The sequence below is a fragment of the Chrysemys picta genome, chromosome 20, assembly GCF_011386835.1.
Source record: "Chrysemys picta bellii isolate R12L10 chromosome 20, ASM1138683v2, whole genome shotgun sequence".
NCBI lineage: Eukaryota > Metazoa > Chordata > Testudines > Emydidae > Chrysemys > Chrysemys picta.
This window is the reverse complement of record NC_088810.1, coordinates 18,661,822-18,680,029: the sequence shown is the minus strand read 5'-3', so window position 1 is coordinate 18,680,029 and position 18,208 is coordinate 18,661,822. Positions and strand designations below refer to the sequence as shown.

General features: G+C 47.7%; 2 protein-coding genes across 2 annotated transcripts; one reads left to right on the top strand and one right to left on the bottom strand.

Moving 5' to 3' along the window:
• The first annotated feature begins 1,463 nt into the window (after nt 1-1,463).
• On the top strand, nt 1,464-6,285 carry LOC135976834 (immunoglobulin kappa light chain-like). Its single transcript, XM_065574480.1, has 4 exons — nt 1,464-1,784; nt 3,156-3,467; nt 3,854-3,964; nt 5,678-6,285. Exons 1-4 carry the CDS (start codon nt 1,568-1,570, stop codon nt 5,707-5,709), a joined length of 672 nt encoding a protein of 223 aa, XP_065430552.1. The 5' UTR covers nt 1,464-1,567; the 3' UTR covers nt 5,710-6,285.
• A 2,234-nt stretch (nt 6,286-8,519) lies between these two features.
• LOC135976918 (immunoglobulin gamma-1 heavy chain-like) lies at nt 8,520-13,380 on the bottom strand. Its single transcript, XM_065574764.1, has 5 exons — nt 13,257-13,380; nt 12,245-12,574; nt 10,597-10,908; nt 9,152-9,386; nt 8,520-8,687 (listed from the first exon to the last, which is right to left on the bottom strand). The coding sequence occupies exons 1-4, from the start codon at nt 13,297-13,299 to the stop codon at nt 9,166-9,168; spliced, it is 906 nt and encodes a 301-aa protein (XP_065430836.1). The 5' UTR covers nt 13,300-13,380; the 3' UTR covers nt 8,520-8,687; nt 9,152-9,165.
• Between the last annotated feature and the right edge of the window lie 4,828 nt (nt 13,381-18,208).

Below are 18,208 nucleotides of genomic sequence, written 5' to 3'. Positions count from 1 at the left end.
TGGCCTGTCCAGTCGTCCTTCGTCAGGCCAAACTCCTGCTTCCACTTAACGTTGCCTCAGTCAGGGACTGCAGAATTTAGCCCAGGTGGCTTCCCAAGCATGAGAGTGGGAGAGGGGAAAGGAAGGGAAGGAAGATGGTCCCCAGCATTAGAGCGTTGCCTGGAAGGGGTTTGTGATATAACGATCCCCACTTTGCTAAGGGAGTTTCAGCCAGTCAGTGCAGCCTAAAAAATGGGGTGTGGGCTAAGAAGATGCTATCAAAGCACCTAGGGAATCTCGTCTTTTCTGAGCCAATGGCTGTACTCGCTAGCCCGTGTTGCCCTCCATTGCCCACTGTTTCAGAAGGGTCACTGACAGATACGCTTTAATTCTCTGTATACGCTGTAGAGCCAGATGCAGCTCTCTAACCAGCCACGTTCCGTTCATTTTTAGCCAGTCCATTGCTAGATCCAAATGGAGGCAAGTGAGGTGTTTAGCTTCCATTGACTTTGGTAAGAGTGAGGCCCCCTGACCCGCTTAGCCATGTTTGTAAATCCCACTAGGTGCCTCTCTGCATCCTTAGGCAACTAAATACCTTTGAAAATCTGGCCCTAAGTCACTTTTGAAAATTGTATCCTTCACTGTCTTATTTCTCAAACATGGCGGAGCTTTCAGATTGATGATTAAAGGTGCAATTTAAGTCCTCCAAGACGAGACTCCAAATGTTCATTACAGGTCAGTGTTGTAGCACCAAGAAATATGATACAATAATGGACCAAACATGGAAGGCTGGGAAGAGACTTAGGTTGGGGCCATCAAAAGAACTAAGTGATTTAGGAGCATTCTCCTTTGAAAGTCAATGGGACTTGTGCTCCGAAATCAGGTGGGTTTGTTTACATAGATCATCCATGTTCTGGATGTTAAAATTATTCTAAATCATTATAGTACACCCCTGTGCCATTCGAATGCAGAGAAATTCTACAAGAAATGCTGTACCCTTTGTAGAGTCTTTAACCCACCCCTCTAGTATCTATCACCACAGCACATCCTCCTCGGAGGCGTTCCTCACTGGACATAACCGAGACACTGAACCCAGTCACTGCAGCAGTGCACTAGGTATCAGCCTTTGGGCCAGTGTGTCAGGATTTTATTTTACTTTTTTTATGAAAATGATCTTTGCCGAATATCTTGTTTTATCTTCCTTAGGTAAAACGTTTGTATTAAAATTTGGAATTGAGAAAACAGCCTCCTTTAATAGGACATCAGTGTTGAATATCTATGATAGTTTGGAGACTTTTGCTGGATTGTAATTGCATTTCCATTCACTTGTACAAAGTTATAGCCATTTTTTTTAGCATTTAGGCTGCAGAGCGTAGATGTTATCAGATTAAGTAATTTCTATGGCTGAGCTATCCAGTCCATCTGTGTCACTTGGAGACCTGACGGACACTGACTATAACGATATTTTATTTCTCCAGTGCTAGGAGTGCAGTTATTTCTGTACCAGACTCAGCGGATCCAGTTTGTTGAAGTTAGTGACACCGCAAAGATCCACTGTTCTTCCAAAGAGAAATTGGAAGGAAGTAGAATGTTTTGGTATTTGAGACGAGAAGGCGAGACACCCACCTGCATTAAGTGCTGTTTGGATGATCAAAATGTAAGTAAATTTGCTTGCAAACACGAGACACACAGCTCGACACTGGAAATCAGCAACGTCCAAAAGACTGAGTCTGGCATTTACTATTGTGCATATATAGACAGCAGCTACCTGCTTTTCGGGAATGGATCCACACTGATTGTTGGAGGTAAGGAACAATAGCTTGTTGGAGGACATTAATAACTGATTGACAAAGCATATTTCATGTTCCCAGAGCCGGATTTAGGGGCAGGTGATCCCAGTGACCCCTTGGGGTGTTGGGCTTGGAGTGTGCCAGGTTCAGGTGCTGTTTTTCCAGTTTGCGAGGGCAAAGGCGAGAAAAGCAACCCTTTGAACTAAAGGACCAGGGTTAACATTCTAAGGCTGTCACCGACTGTAACACTATTTAACACTGGTCACCCAGTGTTGGTGCACAGTTCCATTTCTTGATGTAAGTACATTTAAAAGTTAAATTTAAAAGTTTCTATTAGCTCAGAGGAAACGTATTTTTTATTTTGCTTATACAGAGCATGAATCAATACAGATTTACAGATCCTAGCATGCAAATTTATCGGCTTATATGACAGGGATAAATCATGCATGCAAAGTCGTGAAATGCGCTACAAATGCAATAAAAAATAAGGTATTCAAAAGTTTAACAAATGGAGAGGTGGGGCGCGCCTCGCCTGGGGCACCCTTTGGTCTAGGGCAGGGGTTGGCAGCCTTTCAGAAGTGGTGTGCCGAGTCTTCATTTATTCACTCTGATTTAACGTTTTCCATGCCAGTCATACATTTTAACGTTTTTACAAGGTCTCTTTCTGTACGTCTTTAATATATAACTAAACTATTGTTGTATGTAAAGTAAATAAGGTTTTTAAAATGTTTAAGAAGTTTCATTTAAAATGAAATTAAAACGCAGAGCCCCCCAGACCGGTGGCCAGGACCCGGGCAGTGTGAGTGCCACTGAAAATCAGCTCGTGTGCCGCCTTTGGCACGCGTGCCATAGGTTGCCTAGCTCTGGTCTAGGGCTAGCCCTGCATGTTTCCAGTAAAATGTAATTAGATACCATAACTAGTGATGAAGGGCTAAAGGGAAAGCATACTTTAAACCAAAAAGATCAGCTAAACATTAAATGCGATGAGTACAGAAGGAATATCATACAGATATATTTTATATCAAAAAGGTTACAACTTGAAAGTGCCAGCAAAAAACTATTGAAGTTAATCTGTGACTATTCAGGGCACCCAGGAGGGGAATATTTCCACCCTAAGAGCCATGACTGCATGAAACTATATTTCAATTTAATGAAATGTTCTCAAGAGAGCATCTCTTGATAAAAGAGCACACAATTTCCATTCTGGCTAATGTAAATATGTATTGTGCTATATTATAGTTTAGTCTTGGTGTGGTGATTTCATAGTTCCTTCTTCTTCAATAGCTTTTTTTCTTTGAATTAATGTCTTAGTGAAAGATTAACATCTTTAATCAGTCTGCAGCTCATCTGATCATCACACTGAATTCTCCACCTCCTTCTGCTCAGACAGTTATACCAACAGCAGCTGGGTGATGCTTCTGGTCCCATTTCCACATGATATTCAAGTCACTGGGACAGCGAATCTGGCCTGTGTGATCCATGGAGTGTCCAGCCCAGTCCGTGTTTCCTGGAGTGTTTCTGGGGAGCTGCAGGAACTGGGGCTGACGCGCTCATTGAAAGCAAGAGATGGATCTTTAACCCTCATAAATCACATCAGCGTCCCCATGGACACCTGGACCAGTGGGAAGAATTTCACCTGTGAAGTCAAATTCAACTCTTCTGGCAGCAGTGTGAAGAAAAGTACCAGGTATCCTGCAGGTGAGTGATATGATATTTGAGGCTAATGGAGATTCAGATGTGAAATAGGTGTCAAGTGGCCACAATCCGAGTTGCTTCTACGTAACTTTCCATCCCAGAAAGCTGGAATATTTTATGTCATAATTAAAAGTAGGCAGATTTGCAGAGAATTTGGGGAAAGCTAAACTGAGACATTAGAGAGACCCCAAGACAATGTAGCTCGGATTTCTAGAGCAGCTTTCACCCAGATTGTACCTATAAAGCACTGTAAAGAATTAAATAATAACTACTGGGGAGAGGTGAATACAGAGCTGGGATTGGAAGTTAAAACCAAAGGGTTTAATGAAAAGTTTCAAAAAAGATTCTTTCACCTCCTGATGGTCCACTGGTGTCCGCTTCCTCCACAGCCCATCCCAGCGGGTGTGTGGCGCAGACGCTGCGCTATGCAGTGGTGATTTCCCTGGTGGTGTTGATGGTGTCCCTGAGCCTGGCCTGGAGTCACTGCTGTTCTACTCCAGGTAATCAACACACTACAGTCCGCCCCAGGTGTGGAGAGGTAGCAGCAGCCCTATTAATAGTGGGGCTGATTTCTCACAAAATAATTGAAAACAGTTCTCTCAGTTCTAGGGTTACCATATTTTGTGCCTCCAAATGGAGGACACTCCACGGGGCCCCGCCCCCAGCCCCGCCCACGCCCCCGCCCCAACTCCGCCCCCTCCCCAAAGTCTCCGCCCCCTCCCCTGCTTCCCGCGAACATTTAATTCGCTGGAAGCCTGAAGCAGGTAAGGGGCGGGGGGAGGAGGAGGTGCGGCCCAGGCTGGCCCCCCCGGCGGCTCCAGCCTGGGTCGGCTCGGGCCCTGGGGTGCCGGCCCCGGCCGACCACCCCCGGCCCGCCCAGCACTGCCGGCCGGCCCCCGGCGGCCCGGCGCACCCCCCGGCCCCGCGACCCCGGACCGGCTCCCGGACCGGCCCCCCGGCTCAGCGCACCCCGCGGCTCCCGGCCCGGCGCACCCCCCCGGCCCTGCGGCCCGGCGCACCCCCCCGGCCCCGCGCACCCCCCAGCGGCCCGGCCCGGCGCACCGCCCAGCGGCCCGGCTCCGCGGCCCGGCGCGACCCCGGACCGGCTCCGCAGCCCAGTGCACCCCCCAGCGGCCCGGCCCCGCAGGCCAGGACCGGCTCCCGGCACCGCGCCCCCTGCTCCCCGCCCGGCCCCGCGCCCAGCCCAGCCCGGCCCGGCACTGCGACCCCGGCACCGCGCGCCCGGCCCGGCTCCCGGCCCGGCACCATGCCCCCGGCCCCGCGACCCCGGCCCAGCCCCGCACCGGCCCCGGCCAAAGAGGCCCCGGCCAATCCCTCCCTCCCTCCGGATTTTCCCGGACATGCCCGGCTTTTGGGGATATCCCCCCGGACGGGGATTTGAGCCCCCAAAAGCCGGACATGTCCGGGAAAATCCGGACGTATGGTAACCCTACTCAGTTCTTTCTGTTCGTCCCTATTGAACATTTATTCCTTCCTACACTCATGTAACGCAGCAGCTCTTCTGTAGAGACGAGTGCTGTATTCAGCCAGGCTCGGTGCTTGGAACCGCCAGTGCATCTGATGGCTGACACACAATTTCTATCACTCATCATTTGCGTTATCACACAGGGCAAACTTCTGCCTGAAATAAGCAGGTGAAACTCCCATGGGAATCTCTGGGCAAATTCCATTGGGATGTAACCAGTGATGTAAATTACACAGCAGAGGCCTGGTTAGCCATTCAGTTGTAACTGCACAACTCCCATTGAAGTGGGAGGATAATCTGGGCTGGGGTATAAATTGGTCAGAAAACAGCTGTAAATGGTGAAGAAAAACGGAGGCTTCAAAACAAGTGAATTTAGGATTCAGGCAGTTCTAATACCCCTGTAATTCTGCTAAGCCTGGATTTGGCCTTTTCCGTCAGTTTTGGAAATTCAGTCAAAGAGTGAAAGCAGCAGACTTAGAGGAGTTCATGGGCAGATGAAAAACTGTCTCAATCCTAAACGCCTTTTTCAGCCACGTGTTGAACTTTTAAAGCAAGATTCCCATGATGGTTTCAGTGCTAATGACGTGCACTGTTTGGACAGAGGAATTTTAATTACAGTTTAACAATCAGTTTGTAAATGTAACTGACTGTTGTGTCCAAATCCATCGAAGTTTTACTAATTAACCTTGCAGGGAGATGTCTAATGTTGCTAAATGTTGTCAAACAGGGTCAAACAGTTCATGCCCAACTGGAGTTTGATTCAAGGAATCCCAACCAGAGCAGGGAGCAACGACCAGTGAAAGGGAAAAGGGGGAAATCGTAGCCCACACGGGGATCCAAGCCTGGACACTCACAGCTGTTTCACTGCCGAGCTCAATGACAGGACCATCCTGTAAGGTGTTGACTTTCTGTAAAAGCTGTGGGTCGGTTTTACTGCTTCTTACTGCTCTTCACTGCTGCTGCATGTGGCTCCGTTCCAAAATGTAACTGAAAATTAACCCGCTCGTCCATCCGGCCTATACAGAGCAGGAAGTCACAAAACGAACCAGACCCTTGATGGTGAGAGAGATCTTGGGAAACTGTGTCTGGACGGAGCTGTGTGAGGTCAGGCTCTCTCCGCATCCCAGTCCTGGAGGGAGACTGCTGCTTTTCCTAAAGGGCTCGATCCACAGGGTCTTGGGCCAACACCCGTCTGTATTCTCTCAGTAACAATGTTTTATCAATGGGAGGGGCTCCCCCAGCCATGGAGCCTGCACATGCCGCCTGGTTTGATACTAACTCCTCGCTTTGAAGCTGTAATTCTAAATGTTGCTCATTAAAAAATACGCCACCTCCTCCCGCATGTTTCCGTTCCTTTCTCTAGCAGCTGAGATGCATGAAGCTCAGCGTACTCTACTCCAGTGGGTCTCAAACTTTTTCTTTTCCGTGTACCACTTGAAAATTGCTGAGGGTCTCGGCGGCCCACTTAATGATCTTTCCAAATGTTGTTTGTACCGTTAGCTAACTATTGTAAAGCGCTTTGGATAAAAGCGCTATATATAAAAAAAACCTTAATAATAATTAACGTTTTTTGTTCTACAAATAAAAGCACACAACTCCTATTTTAATATCCGTAGTCTTACCTTTCTAATGCGATGGATGTGCCCTCTCTCCACTGCCACGGCAGCCCCCGAGCTGGGGCTGGGAAGGAGGGGGGGTTTCTCCCCCACCACAGCAGCCCCCGAGCTGGGGCTGGGAAGGAGTGTGGGGGGGTCTCTCCCTGCCACAGCAGCCACAGAGCTGGGGCAGGGAAGCAGGGCCGAACCTCCCTGGCAGCCGCAGCCCAGGAGCTGGGAAAAGTCGCCTCTTTCTCTAGCCGCCACAGCCCCGTGCATTCCAAATTCCCCCACCCCCTCTTCTCACCCCAGTGCCCACTGCCCCCTCCCACCTACCCCCTATTTCCCCCAAGGCCACCACCTCACCTTACATGTGTGTCTTCCCCAGGGTCCAGGCACCTAATTAGTAGCCCTTCATTCTTGTGTGCAGCCACCCAGGCGCGCACCTTAGAAAGACCTATCCGTGGACCCCCTGAATGGAGCTCGCGGACCACTGATGGTCCACGAACCACAGTTTGAGAACCTCTGCTCTACTCCAGACTCATTCTGACAGTCTTTGGGCCAGATTCTGCTCTCCCTGACACGGGTGCACAGCCACAGGAACTCTGCTGATGGCAGTGGTGTTCCTCTGGTTTTACAGGGGTCACTGAGAGGAGTAGGTGGCACTTTGTATTTCATTTGGGGCCAGGCGATGAACCTCTCACTCCCATTGGGGAGACGTTAGTCACAGCAGGAGTGCCACTGAAGTTCTAGGGACTGCTCACATCTGTAACGTCTCACCCGTGTGGGTACAGGTGTTACAGTCTGACCCTTAACATCCATGTTCTGTTACTGGCTGTTAAACCAGCCCTGTGGCTCACCACAAGTGAAAACACAGGCCTGATTCTGATCTAAGTACTGACCCCAAAGCCACAGCGCGACCGGCCTTGGGCTGGGCTCCCTCTGCAGAGGGTCAGTGCTTGGATGGGAAACCTCCTCCCGTGCAGGACACAGCTTAACAAACTGAGCAGGTGACTCCATCACCCTCAATCAGCAGCAAATGCCCGTCCTGGTGATGGGGCTGTGATGGGGTGTTCACCGCCACTAGACTAGAAGGGGTTAATGAGGCTGAGAAGGGGCCAATTAAAGGGATAGGCTCCAGCTGGGGGGAACTAGGTGGATTAAGTAACCCCTGAACGCTGATGGAGCCCAGCTGAGCAGGAACAGGCGGGCTGGTATAACACCAGGAACCTGGCAGCAGAGAAGGGCTGCAGTGAGGAAGGTTACAGTCACTCTCTGGGCAGGAGAGGGGGAAAGGAGGAAGCCCGGGGCAGAGGAGAAACCCTGGGGGCCCAGGCCCTGAAGGAAGGATTTACCTAGGAGGATGGTGGAGCGAAAGCCTGAGAGAGGTGGAGGAGGAAAAGACTCGAGGAAGCCCCAGCAAGGCAGGACATTGCAGACCTTAGCTGCTGATTCAAGAGTCCCTGAACTGGAACCAGGAGTCGAGGACAGGCCCAGGTTCCCCTCCCAGCCACTGGGGAAGTGGCACAGTCAGGGCAGTGGGTGTGGTGATGACCTGGGACAGTTTGTCCTGTGGCACTTTGATAGCCTGGCAGGGGAAAAACACCCCGTGACCTGGCCAGAGGGCCAAGGCCTGACAAGGGAGCAGTCAAGCCAGGAAGAAGAAAGTGCAGAGTCCCAGAGAGCGTGTGGGGCAGCAGTGAGAACGAGATGATGGAAGGGGATGTCGGAGCTGGAAGGAGCTAATCCCATGAGCAGCCAGAAGGAGGCGCCCTAGCGGTGAGTGAATTCTGTGACAGGTGCCATGGTGCGGGCAGTGCCATGTTTGAGATGGGAGGTCTAGCCAATGCCTGACCAGCCTGCAGGCAATTCACAAATGACCCCACGTGGCTTTTTGCAAGAAGGGAGGTGTCAGCCCAGACTATGGGTCAGAGAAATGACCATGGAAGTGGTTGTATTTCAAGCAAACTCCCATCACATCATAGCACATTACAAACATGAGACTTTCTGCATTTCTCTCGCTTTCTCTTTCGTTCTTTCTTTTTGCATCTCTTGTTTTAACAAATATAGACCACTTTAGTGAGACTGCATCAGTCACAGAGGAGCGTTTCTGTTCTTGTACGTCAGAGTTGCATATTCAGTCTGAAATAGAAAAAGGAAAAATCTGGTATTATAATTAATTCTTTGTATTAGAGCAGCTTTTGCATTATAAGAATGAGCTGAGGGGTGAAAACATTATCTACTATCTTATGGGGGATAACCACCAGTTTTGGGATGTCTCTGCCCTATTTCTCAGCAGTTTGTCCTGTATTTGGTATTCTCAGTTGTGCCCACTGAGGCACGGTGACATATACACTGTAGTATTTCACCATCCCTGACCTGCAGCCACCTCTGGGGTGGAACCCAGCAGTTCTTTTATACCAACAACCCTACACAACACTTCCACTAGAAGAGCAGAGAAGAATAAATTCACATGAAACCTCAGAGAATTCAGGAGGCAATGTATAGACCCTAGGGTTGGACATTGGCCAGGACACTGGTTCTAATCCCCTGTTGTTAATACACTGTATCTTTCTGATGTGCCAAATGCTGAAAAACCAGTTTACCTGTGGGATCTGCCTCATAGGTATTGGATTCCCTCTTTGCACAGCTCTCCCTGATGGATGAAACAGGCAAAGGGACGGTTATAGGGATGTGTGATAAGTGGCTGCTTTATAGCAGACAGAGATATGACTGAGTTACCTCTGACGGGGCACTTTCTCCAGAGCAAGATCAATAGCTGGATCAGGAGAAGGATGAAAATACAGGGCAGCCCAGCATAGAGCACAATCCCACAGTCTCCTGCAGAGAGAAGAGACGCTGAGTATAGAAAACACCTATCAAACCATGGGCTGCCGATCTCTGCGTCCCATGCAATGCCATGGGCAAAGGGAGGTGTTTTCCTGGAAGCTCCGCACCCGTTGTTCTGTGCTCTGTGCAGGTGGTTCTCAACCAGGGGTACACATACCCCTGGGGGTACGCAGAGGTATTCCAGGCATTACATCAACTCATCTAGATATTTGCCTAGTTTTCCAACAGGCTACATAAAAAACACCAGCAAAGTCCGTACAAACTAAAATTTCATACAGAAAATAACTTGTTCATACTGCTCTCTATGCCACACACTGAAATGTAAGTACAATATTTATATTCCGATTGATTTATTTTATCATTATATGATAAAAGTGAGCAAGTCAGCAATTGTTCAGTAATAGTGAGCTGTGACACTATTGTATGTTTATGTCTGATTGTGTAAGCAAGTAGCTTTTAAGTGAGGTGTAGCTCGGGGGTACACGAGACAAATCAGGCTCCTGAGAGGGGTACAGTGGTCTGGAAAGGTTGAGAGTCGCTGCTCTGTGGTCTGCTGCCCTGCAGTATATGGAGGGAGCGGGACGTGCGAAGACAAGGGAGAGGGACCTTGCAAAATGATCTGTCGTGGGTATTCTGTCTCTCTTCTCTCTCCCTCCCACCCTCCGTAACTCCTCTAATGTGTAGATTATTGTATTTTGCAGTCAGATTTTAGGTGGTTCCTTTTTTCCCAGCACAGGTTTGCTGCAAGTGCCGGGCGATTAGGAAATTAAAAGGCCTTTGGGAAGGCTGGACATGCCCGTCTGTGCCACCTGGAATTTGCTTTGTTTTTCAAGGGTTTGTCTACACACAATTTTTGCCACTGACCCACGGTGAGGGATGAGGCATACAGGGGCAGCTCTATGTATTTTGCCGCCCCAAGCACGGCAGTGAGGCAGCCTTTGGCAGCTTGCCTGCGGGAGGGCTGCCAGTCCTGCGCCTTTGGCGTACCCGCTGCCGAATTGCCACCGAAGCCGCGGGACTGGTGGACCTCCCTCAGGCATGTCGCCAAAGACAGCCTGACTGCTGCCCTCGCGGCGACCCGCAGGCCGCCCCCCGCAGCTTGCCGCCCCAGGCACGCGCTTGGAGCGCTGGTGCCTGGAGCCGCCCCTGGAGGCATAAATACCCAGGTAGGCAGGTTAGATTGGATGATACAATACTGGACCTGTTTCCCTGGAGACTGTAGCATTGATGCTTCTCCCCGTGCTGTTCTCCTTGGCTGTACAAGTGCAGGTCGTCTCCTGGTTCCACGTCTCAGAAGGGATTGTCATTAGGCTCCAAACACTAAAGACCCCGTTCCCGTCTATGGCTCCAGCATCCGTCTGACCTTCAGACGCCTGCTCACCAGTGTCCCAGAGAACAGCACTCCAGGCAGGAGTGAAATCCGAGAGCAGGCAGAGCAGAGGAATGACGGGGAGAAACTCAGCATCCTCCGGGGCAGAGGGCACCAGGATGGAAAGTCTCGGCTCGGAGGCATCTAAAAGAGAGTTGAGTCACAAGAGAGATCGGAAAGAGAGTTTACCGGTAGCTGAGCTAGTCCATACCCAGTTCCTACCCCTTTCCCAGCCAGTGCAGAATGTTTTAAATGCCTAATGCTTTGTCTGTTCCAGTTGTCAGTGTTTTACACGCTGGGGTATCCACTTTTGAGGACTCCCCTGATCTGTCACTGCTCCGATGGTTGTCCTGATATGACCATCCTGGATTATTTGCTGAGTGTCAACACCCCATTCGGTTCAGCACAAAATGCAATGGAAGAGCTGGTCAGTCTGGTGGTGAGGACACCAGACCGGGAGTCAGGAGTCCTGAGATCTATGCCCAGCCCTGCCTTGCTATGTGACCTTGGAGACAAGTTCACTTCCCCCTGGCTGTGCCTCAGTTTCTCCAACCGTAAAATTAGGGAAATGATACTTACTTACATATGATATTTAGTCACCTTTGCAAGGCGCTTTGAGATCTACCTATAAAAAGCCTGATAGAGGAACCATTCTTACTTAGACATAACCGTCGGGCTAAATTTTCCTATTACGTTCATCTCATTAGTCTGAGTTACAACTTCTAGTAGTGCCTGAAATAATTCCTTGCCTTCCTTTTTATGTGCACTCTTTGGAATAATTGCAACATGTGTGGATCAAAAATATATAGATATCACTAGTCGTACATTGAATTATTACGTGCAGTTCATACTGTGCTGCTTGAGACAATGAATATCCCCCTGTATGAACACGTGTGTGGAATCATTTCATGAGGCTTGGTGAATGCCTGGAAAAGAACCTGATTAATATTAAAGTCTTAATAGGATAGCAGGGCAGGTGGAACATACCCCATGTTCTAGGCTCAGGCAGTTTCAGACTATCAAATCGGATTTCTAATGTAACATACCAACTAGAAGGCAGGGAAATAACACCTAGCACTGACACGGTGCTTTTCTTCCATAGATCTCAAAGTGCTGTCACACAGGAGAGTCATTATCCCCGCTATAGAGATGAGGAAATGGAGAGGCAGAGAAATAAAAGGTTCGATTTTCCAAATATTCCAGATGTTCAAAAGCTGGTTTTTGGTTGGAGCATTTTTAAAATCTGCCATTTCTGTAAACATCTAAATGGGAGCTGTTGGATCCGGGTGTTTTGCAAATCTCACCCTAAGTGCCCACTGATTCAGGGACAAAACCCAGGTCTCCTAATTCCCCACCCCATGTCCTGGGTCACTGCCTGGGACATGCCTTTTCCCACAAATACCTAAGGCTTAACGCTGAAATGGCAATCACTCACGACCTAGCATTGCGATATCATTATTTTGGCCCATTGGAAACTCACCTGTGACACTCAGCCTGGTCCCATTCCCGAAGTTGGGATGTAGATATATAGCAAGGCCACAGTAATACACCCCGGAGTCATTTCTTTGTACGTTACTTATAGTCAGAGAAAATGTGTTTGCCGGAATGTTCACTTTACTCGAGTATTTTCCATTTGAAGGTTGAAGTGAAGAACTCTCGTAAATCCATTGTAAACTCAGATGTTCCTTGTACCACTGAACTCTCCATACTTTTCGTGAAGGGCTACAGTCCAGCTGTGCGGTCTGTCCAGATGTCAGCCACACCTGGGCTGGGCTTTGCAGGATTTGTATCCCTTCTTCCGAGACAGCCACTATACAGGGGAAGAAAGGAGTCGGTTAATACAGTGAGCACTGGACTAGCCTGGGCTTTTGCAATACACTACACAGAGCAGGTGATCAAAGAATAACAAAAAGGTATTTCTCTGTTAAAGATTCATTTTAACTTTTCTCCATTGCTAGCCAATATTTTTGTTAGGTTTCATGTAGCCTGTGCTGGAATTAATGTAAAGTAACTACAAAAACAAACCTCAGCGTTTAGAACCGAGGGGTACAGACTTCCAGCTCCCTGCCCTATTCACCAGGCTGCGCATTCCCACTCAAGCTTAACCAAATCAATGGTAACAAACTTTTAACTAAATTGTACATGGGAGAGTCTTTTAGCAACTTGTATTTCAAATTCTCCTTTTGATCATTCTGCAGAAATGTAGAATGTAATGCAGCAGCATGAAGGAAAAGTAGATTTTTCACCCCAATCCAGAATATTAACCAGAAACTATTGTCAGGGTGTTAGTATCTGGCATTCAGGTTGTTTTAATGTAAAATATTTCATCACCTCTCTTCAGATTTCAACTGATGAACTAAAAGATGTGAATTCCTCTCTCAGCAGGTAGATATTAGCACTTTTTTGAATTGCAAAAGGTCCTTGTGCAGAAAGTTAATAGTTTTTAGTATGGTGGAAAATAAGCATGAAATAAATCAGGCTAAAATACTTACTGTGCAGACAGACTAGCATCATCCCAACTATCTGGTGGGACATCTTGTGCCTTTCTACAGAAATGAATAGGTGATGTCTGTCTGTCTCACAGCGCCTGCTAGCGAATGGATCTCTTGATGAAAGACTTTGTCACGTGGAGAGGAAAATGTTCTGTTTCCTCTTAAAGATCTGTGGGGCAACATGCATGAAAAAACAAGAGGGCCAAGATATATTGATAACCCCTTTGAAAATCTTACTCTTAGTGCCAGCAGAGCAAAACGCACGGGGTGGGGAATATTCCTTTGCCCCTAAAATCTGTTAGAGAAGAAATTCAAGCTTAGATTGGATAACAGCATGGTGTGTGTCTCAGGTGGAATATTTATGTTAGTCTTCTTATAGGCATCCAGTTATTTTTACTGCAATTCAGGTGGAATGTTTTCTGTGCTTCAGGGATTTATAAGGTCAGATGGTATTAGCATCAATAAAATGGCAGTAAACTCTCTCATTGTGGTGTATGAAAACTGTGTTAAAATTGTGATTTATAACTTTAAATTTCAGGGGGGTTTCCTGGTCCTGCTTGCTGTCTGTGGGGAAGTGTGCAATCTGGGCCTAGCAGCAGTCAGTCTGGAAAGAGCCAGTCTAGAACAAGGTGTGGTGAGTTGTGCAACAGTCGTTTAAGGAGCAGCCTGCTTTGTCTCTCTCTGGTTTTGGTTACTTTTTCTTATCATTCTGGATTTGAAGAATAAAAGTCATGTTAAATTGCAACCTTCCAGCATGAGTATTTGGTGTTTCTATTTGTACGCTGTGAACATAAGTCACCAAGAGGTATATTACATGATTTAAGCAAAGGATGGCGTAAACCAACAAACAGGTTCATTGGGCACCCTGGAAGTGGGGAAATGAGCAAACATAAAACTTGGCTTTTATGTTTAGTTATTACTGTAGATTAAGGAAAGGCCTGGAGGTGTGGGCCCACTGACGAAGGAATTGATGGGGTTAAAATATGAAAGTATGATGGAGTCATCCCACTTGGGAAAATTTGGAGCAAAATCTCCTTTTAGGACACTTATTTCAGATATGTGCATAATGCATGTTCCATAGTGTAATGTGTAAAATTGCTTACAGAGAGAACAAAGTGAAATGCCCCCTAAGAGATTCTAAATCCATCCCTTCTAAACAGTTTTCACCCACGTAATCTGGAATACGGTTCTCTCTGCAGCTTGTCTTTACCTGGAAATTAAGGCTGAGAGTTGCAAACCTCCATCAGGAATTTGGTTCCTCGGGTACATTGAGCATCCAAATTGCCCTTTTAAACCTCAGCCCCAATAAAATCCTACTGCAAATCAGGGCCAGATCCTCTGCTGAACCCACTCTCCTGTTATCCCAAGTTGATCTTCAGGCCATACATGCGGTTGTCAAGGTGCTAGCCAGGCACTCAGGGTCCAATCCCTGCTCTGCCACAGGCTCCATGTGTGACCGAGGGCTGGTCACTTACATCCCAATGACTTTCAAGCCTTAGTCCCTGTTGAAAGTGGGACTTTGCCTCCCAATCACTTACGGGCTTTTGAACATGTTACCCCAAGTCTCTCTGGGCCTCCACTCCCCAGCTGTAAAATGGGGATAATTCCTCCCTACTCTGCAGCAGGGTGGTGAGGATAAAAAAGTACACAGCGAGATTAACAGAGGTTTGCTGAACTGGGGGCCTAGTGCCATAGATGTGCTTTGTACAGGTGTATTGGCATCATCCCATGCAAATGTATGCAACACATACAGAATGGGAAGAGACTGTCTAGGAAGGAGTACGGCAGAAAGGGATCTAGGGGTTATAGTGGACCACAAGCTAAATATGAGTCAACAGTGTGATGCTGTTGCAAAAAAAGCAAACATGATTCTGGGATGCATTAACAGGTGTGTTGTGAGCAAGACACGAGAAGTCATTCTTCCGCTCTACTCTGCTCTGTTAGGCCTCAGCTGGAGTATTGTGTCCAGTTCTGGGCGCCGCATTTCAAGAAAGATGTGGAGAAATTGGAGAGGGTCCAGAGAAGAGCAACAAGAATGATTAAAGGTCTTGAGAACATGACCTATGAAGGAAGGCCGAAAGAAATTTTCAAACATACCTTAAGATTACTGCCCCCAGTCACACTTAACTGATACAAATTCCTTTTATACTTAATCTTCTTCTGTACAAGTCTATTAAAAGCCAAGACAAAGACAAAGTGACTGTCATAGTTTTGATTTTATTTCTACGTTATGTTTTATAAAAACAAATTGAAACCAAGGTTAGAAAACCACAGGCTACAGGACAAACAGCCGTGTTTGCTGCAAAGGGCCAATCCTTTAAAAATAGATCAGAACTGGCTGCTCGGAAAGTTGCACTTGCTGCTGTGGTCAGTTTCAGCCCACGTCTTTTGCCACTTTTCTTTTGTTTGTTGTTCGGTTACCAAGGAAGTGTAAACAGCTCCCCCCAGTTCATCTGCAGCCAGGGGACGGTTAGAGCAAAGGTGAAGCAGAACAGTCCATGAAATTACTGCAGAAACCGGGATTTACCATTCAGCAGTGTGAAACAAAGTAAATGTTACAGCACAAACCAGAGACATTGAGAAAATAGATCAGTCACTAATTATCCACTGTGCAGTGTTGCCTAGTGGATAGAGCACTGGACAGAGACGTGGGTTCTATTCCCAGCTCTTCTGCTGGGTTATTTTAGGTAAGTCACTTCCCTGCTCTGTGCCTCAGTTTCCACATCTGTAAAATGGATATAAGATTACTGACTTCCTTGGTAAAGTGCTTTGGGATCTACTCATGATGTGCACATTCTTTGGCTCCCTTTTATGATAATAATTCCAGGCACAAGTAACAAAGCTACCCCAATAAGGGGATTAATCATGGTGTATTGTGCTGCATGAAGTGTTTGCAGTGCACCCACAATGCACCTTACAGCCCCACAAACTCTGGGCTAACAAGGCCAGACCCTGTGTTCCTGGTGCATCCAGCACCATTCCACTCGAATCAATGGGAAGTTGGGGTGTACTAAAATGTGGGATCAGAAACAGCCCAGTTTGGAGGCAGCTTGAGCTGTTCTAGAGTCTGGAAATTCAGCCACAGGGATTTCCTGGTCTCATTTCTCAAGCGAGCCGCACTGTGAGCGTTCAGGATTCCCTTAAAGACCTCCAAGGGCCAGATCCTCAACTAGGGTAAATCAGTGTCAGTTCATTGGCATCAGTGGAGCGATGCTGATTCACAGCAGCTGAGGATCTGGTCCCAAATTACTGTTCAGTATCATGTTGTCAAGCAATAAGGTGCAGCGGTGGGCAAAATACTGAGGCCGCAGGGAGAAGCCCGTTTCTCAGCTGTTCATCACCCACAGCAGGGGCCACACTTCCAGAAGAGCCCAGCTCCCATTCAGGATACGTCTACAAAGCAGCCAGGAGGGTCACTGCTCAATGCAGTGCCCTGAAAAATAGCAGTGTGGCCACGGCGACACAGGTGGCAGCTTGGGCTGACGTCCCAAGTACAATTCTGCCCGAAATCCTGGACATGTACTTGCACAGCTGGGCCGAGCTACCGCCCATGTCCCTGTGGCCACACTGCTATTTTCACCACACTAGCTCGAGCAGAGCTGACGCATGTCTGTCTACCTGGGCTGGGAACTACCCTGCCAGCTGCAGTGCGGACGTACCCTTAGGCACCTCAATAAGGGCCAGATTTGTACAAGTGCTCGGCTCATTAGATGCCCATTGGCTCCTGAACTCTTGGGAATCCAGCCGTAAGTGTGCCAGTGGGGGCTGAGCACAGTTGAAAATCGTGCCATTCGTTCAGTGCCTTAATGGGAGCTGGGCTCTTTAAAAATCTGGCCCAATGGTGGGTGCTGATCCCTTGGGAAAATCATTTGCAATAGGCAGCAGGGTGCAATGCTGTCTACACAATCGCACCTTTAGCCAGTGTGATCTGCAGCAGTCTGACCCGTCGGAAAGCCCTGGTACCTGCTGTCTCTGCACTAGACATTCTTCTGTGTTGAACTATCTCAGGCATATTCTACATTGTGCCACATCCTAATAGTTATTTTGTTATTCTGAATTGTTCTAATACGTCCATATTTGATTCAAATGCAGCAACAGCCGACAAGAAATAAATTGTCCCCAAAGGGTTCTTTAAGAAGCCTCGGTGAAAAGCACCTATCACCACAGCACAGCCCCCTCAGCAGTTCCGATCAGGAGGTTGAACCCTTTGCATTCGAGCAGCTTGCCAGACAGATGCTTTAGATTTCATCTTTCAGGATCTTGTTTGTAACGATCATGCTGGTCACCAAATATCTGCTTTGGTCTTTCATGGGTAAAGCTTTTGCTGTAGTCGTATCCTTAAGCTTTAGAATTGAAAAAGGAGCCTTTTCAATAAGGCTTTCACGATGTCTGGTAGCTTAGGACAGTTCTGCTGCAGTTTAGATGCTCTTCCATTTACTCTTGCACAATGGAATCTGATTGCATTTGGTTTAATTCTGAACAATCCAGTTTATTTAGGGCAGACTGTGACCTGCTGAAAATTGACTCTAATAACGCAACCTCTTTTCTTCCTGCAGTGGTACGAGTGCAGGGATATCTGCACCAACCTCAGCCGTTCCTGTTTGTGAACATTAATGATACGGCGAAGATCCAGTGCTCTTCCAAAGAACAATTTTTAGAAGGAGGTGTGACAGTTCAGTGGTACAGGAGACGAGAAGGCGAGGCCCCCATGTTAATTAAGAGATGCTCAGATGATCAAAATGTAAAAGTTGCTTGCATATCGGAAGGACACAACTTGACACTGGCAATCTACAATGCCCAACGGAATGACTCTGGGGTTTATTACTGTACCGATTCGTACATCATCTTGACTTTTGGCAACGGATCCACCCTAATTGTTGGAGGTAAGGAAACAGAACTGGATGATTAGGAAAGAAATGGAATGACAATGCTGACATGGTTCATGTGCACGT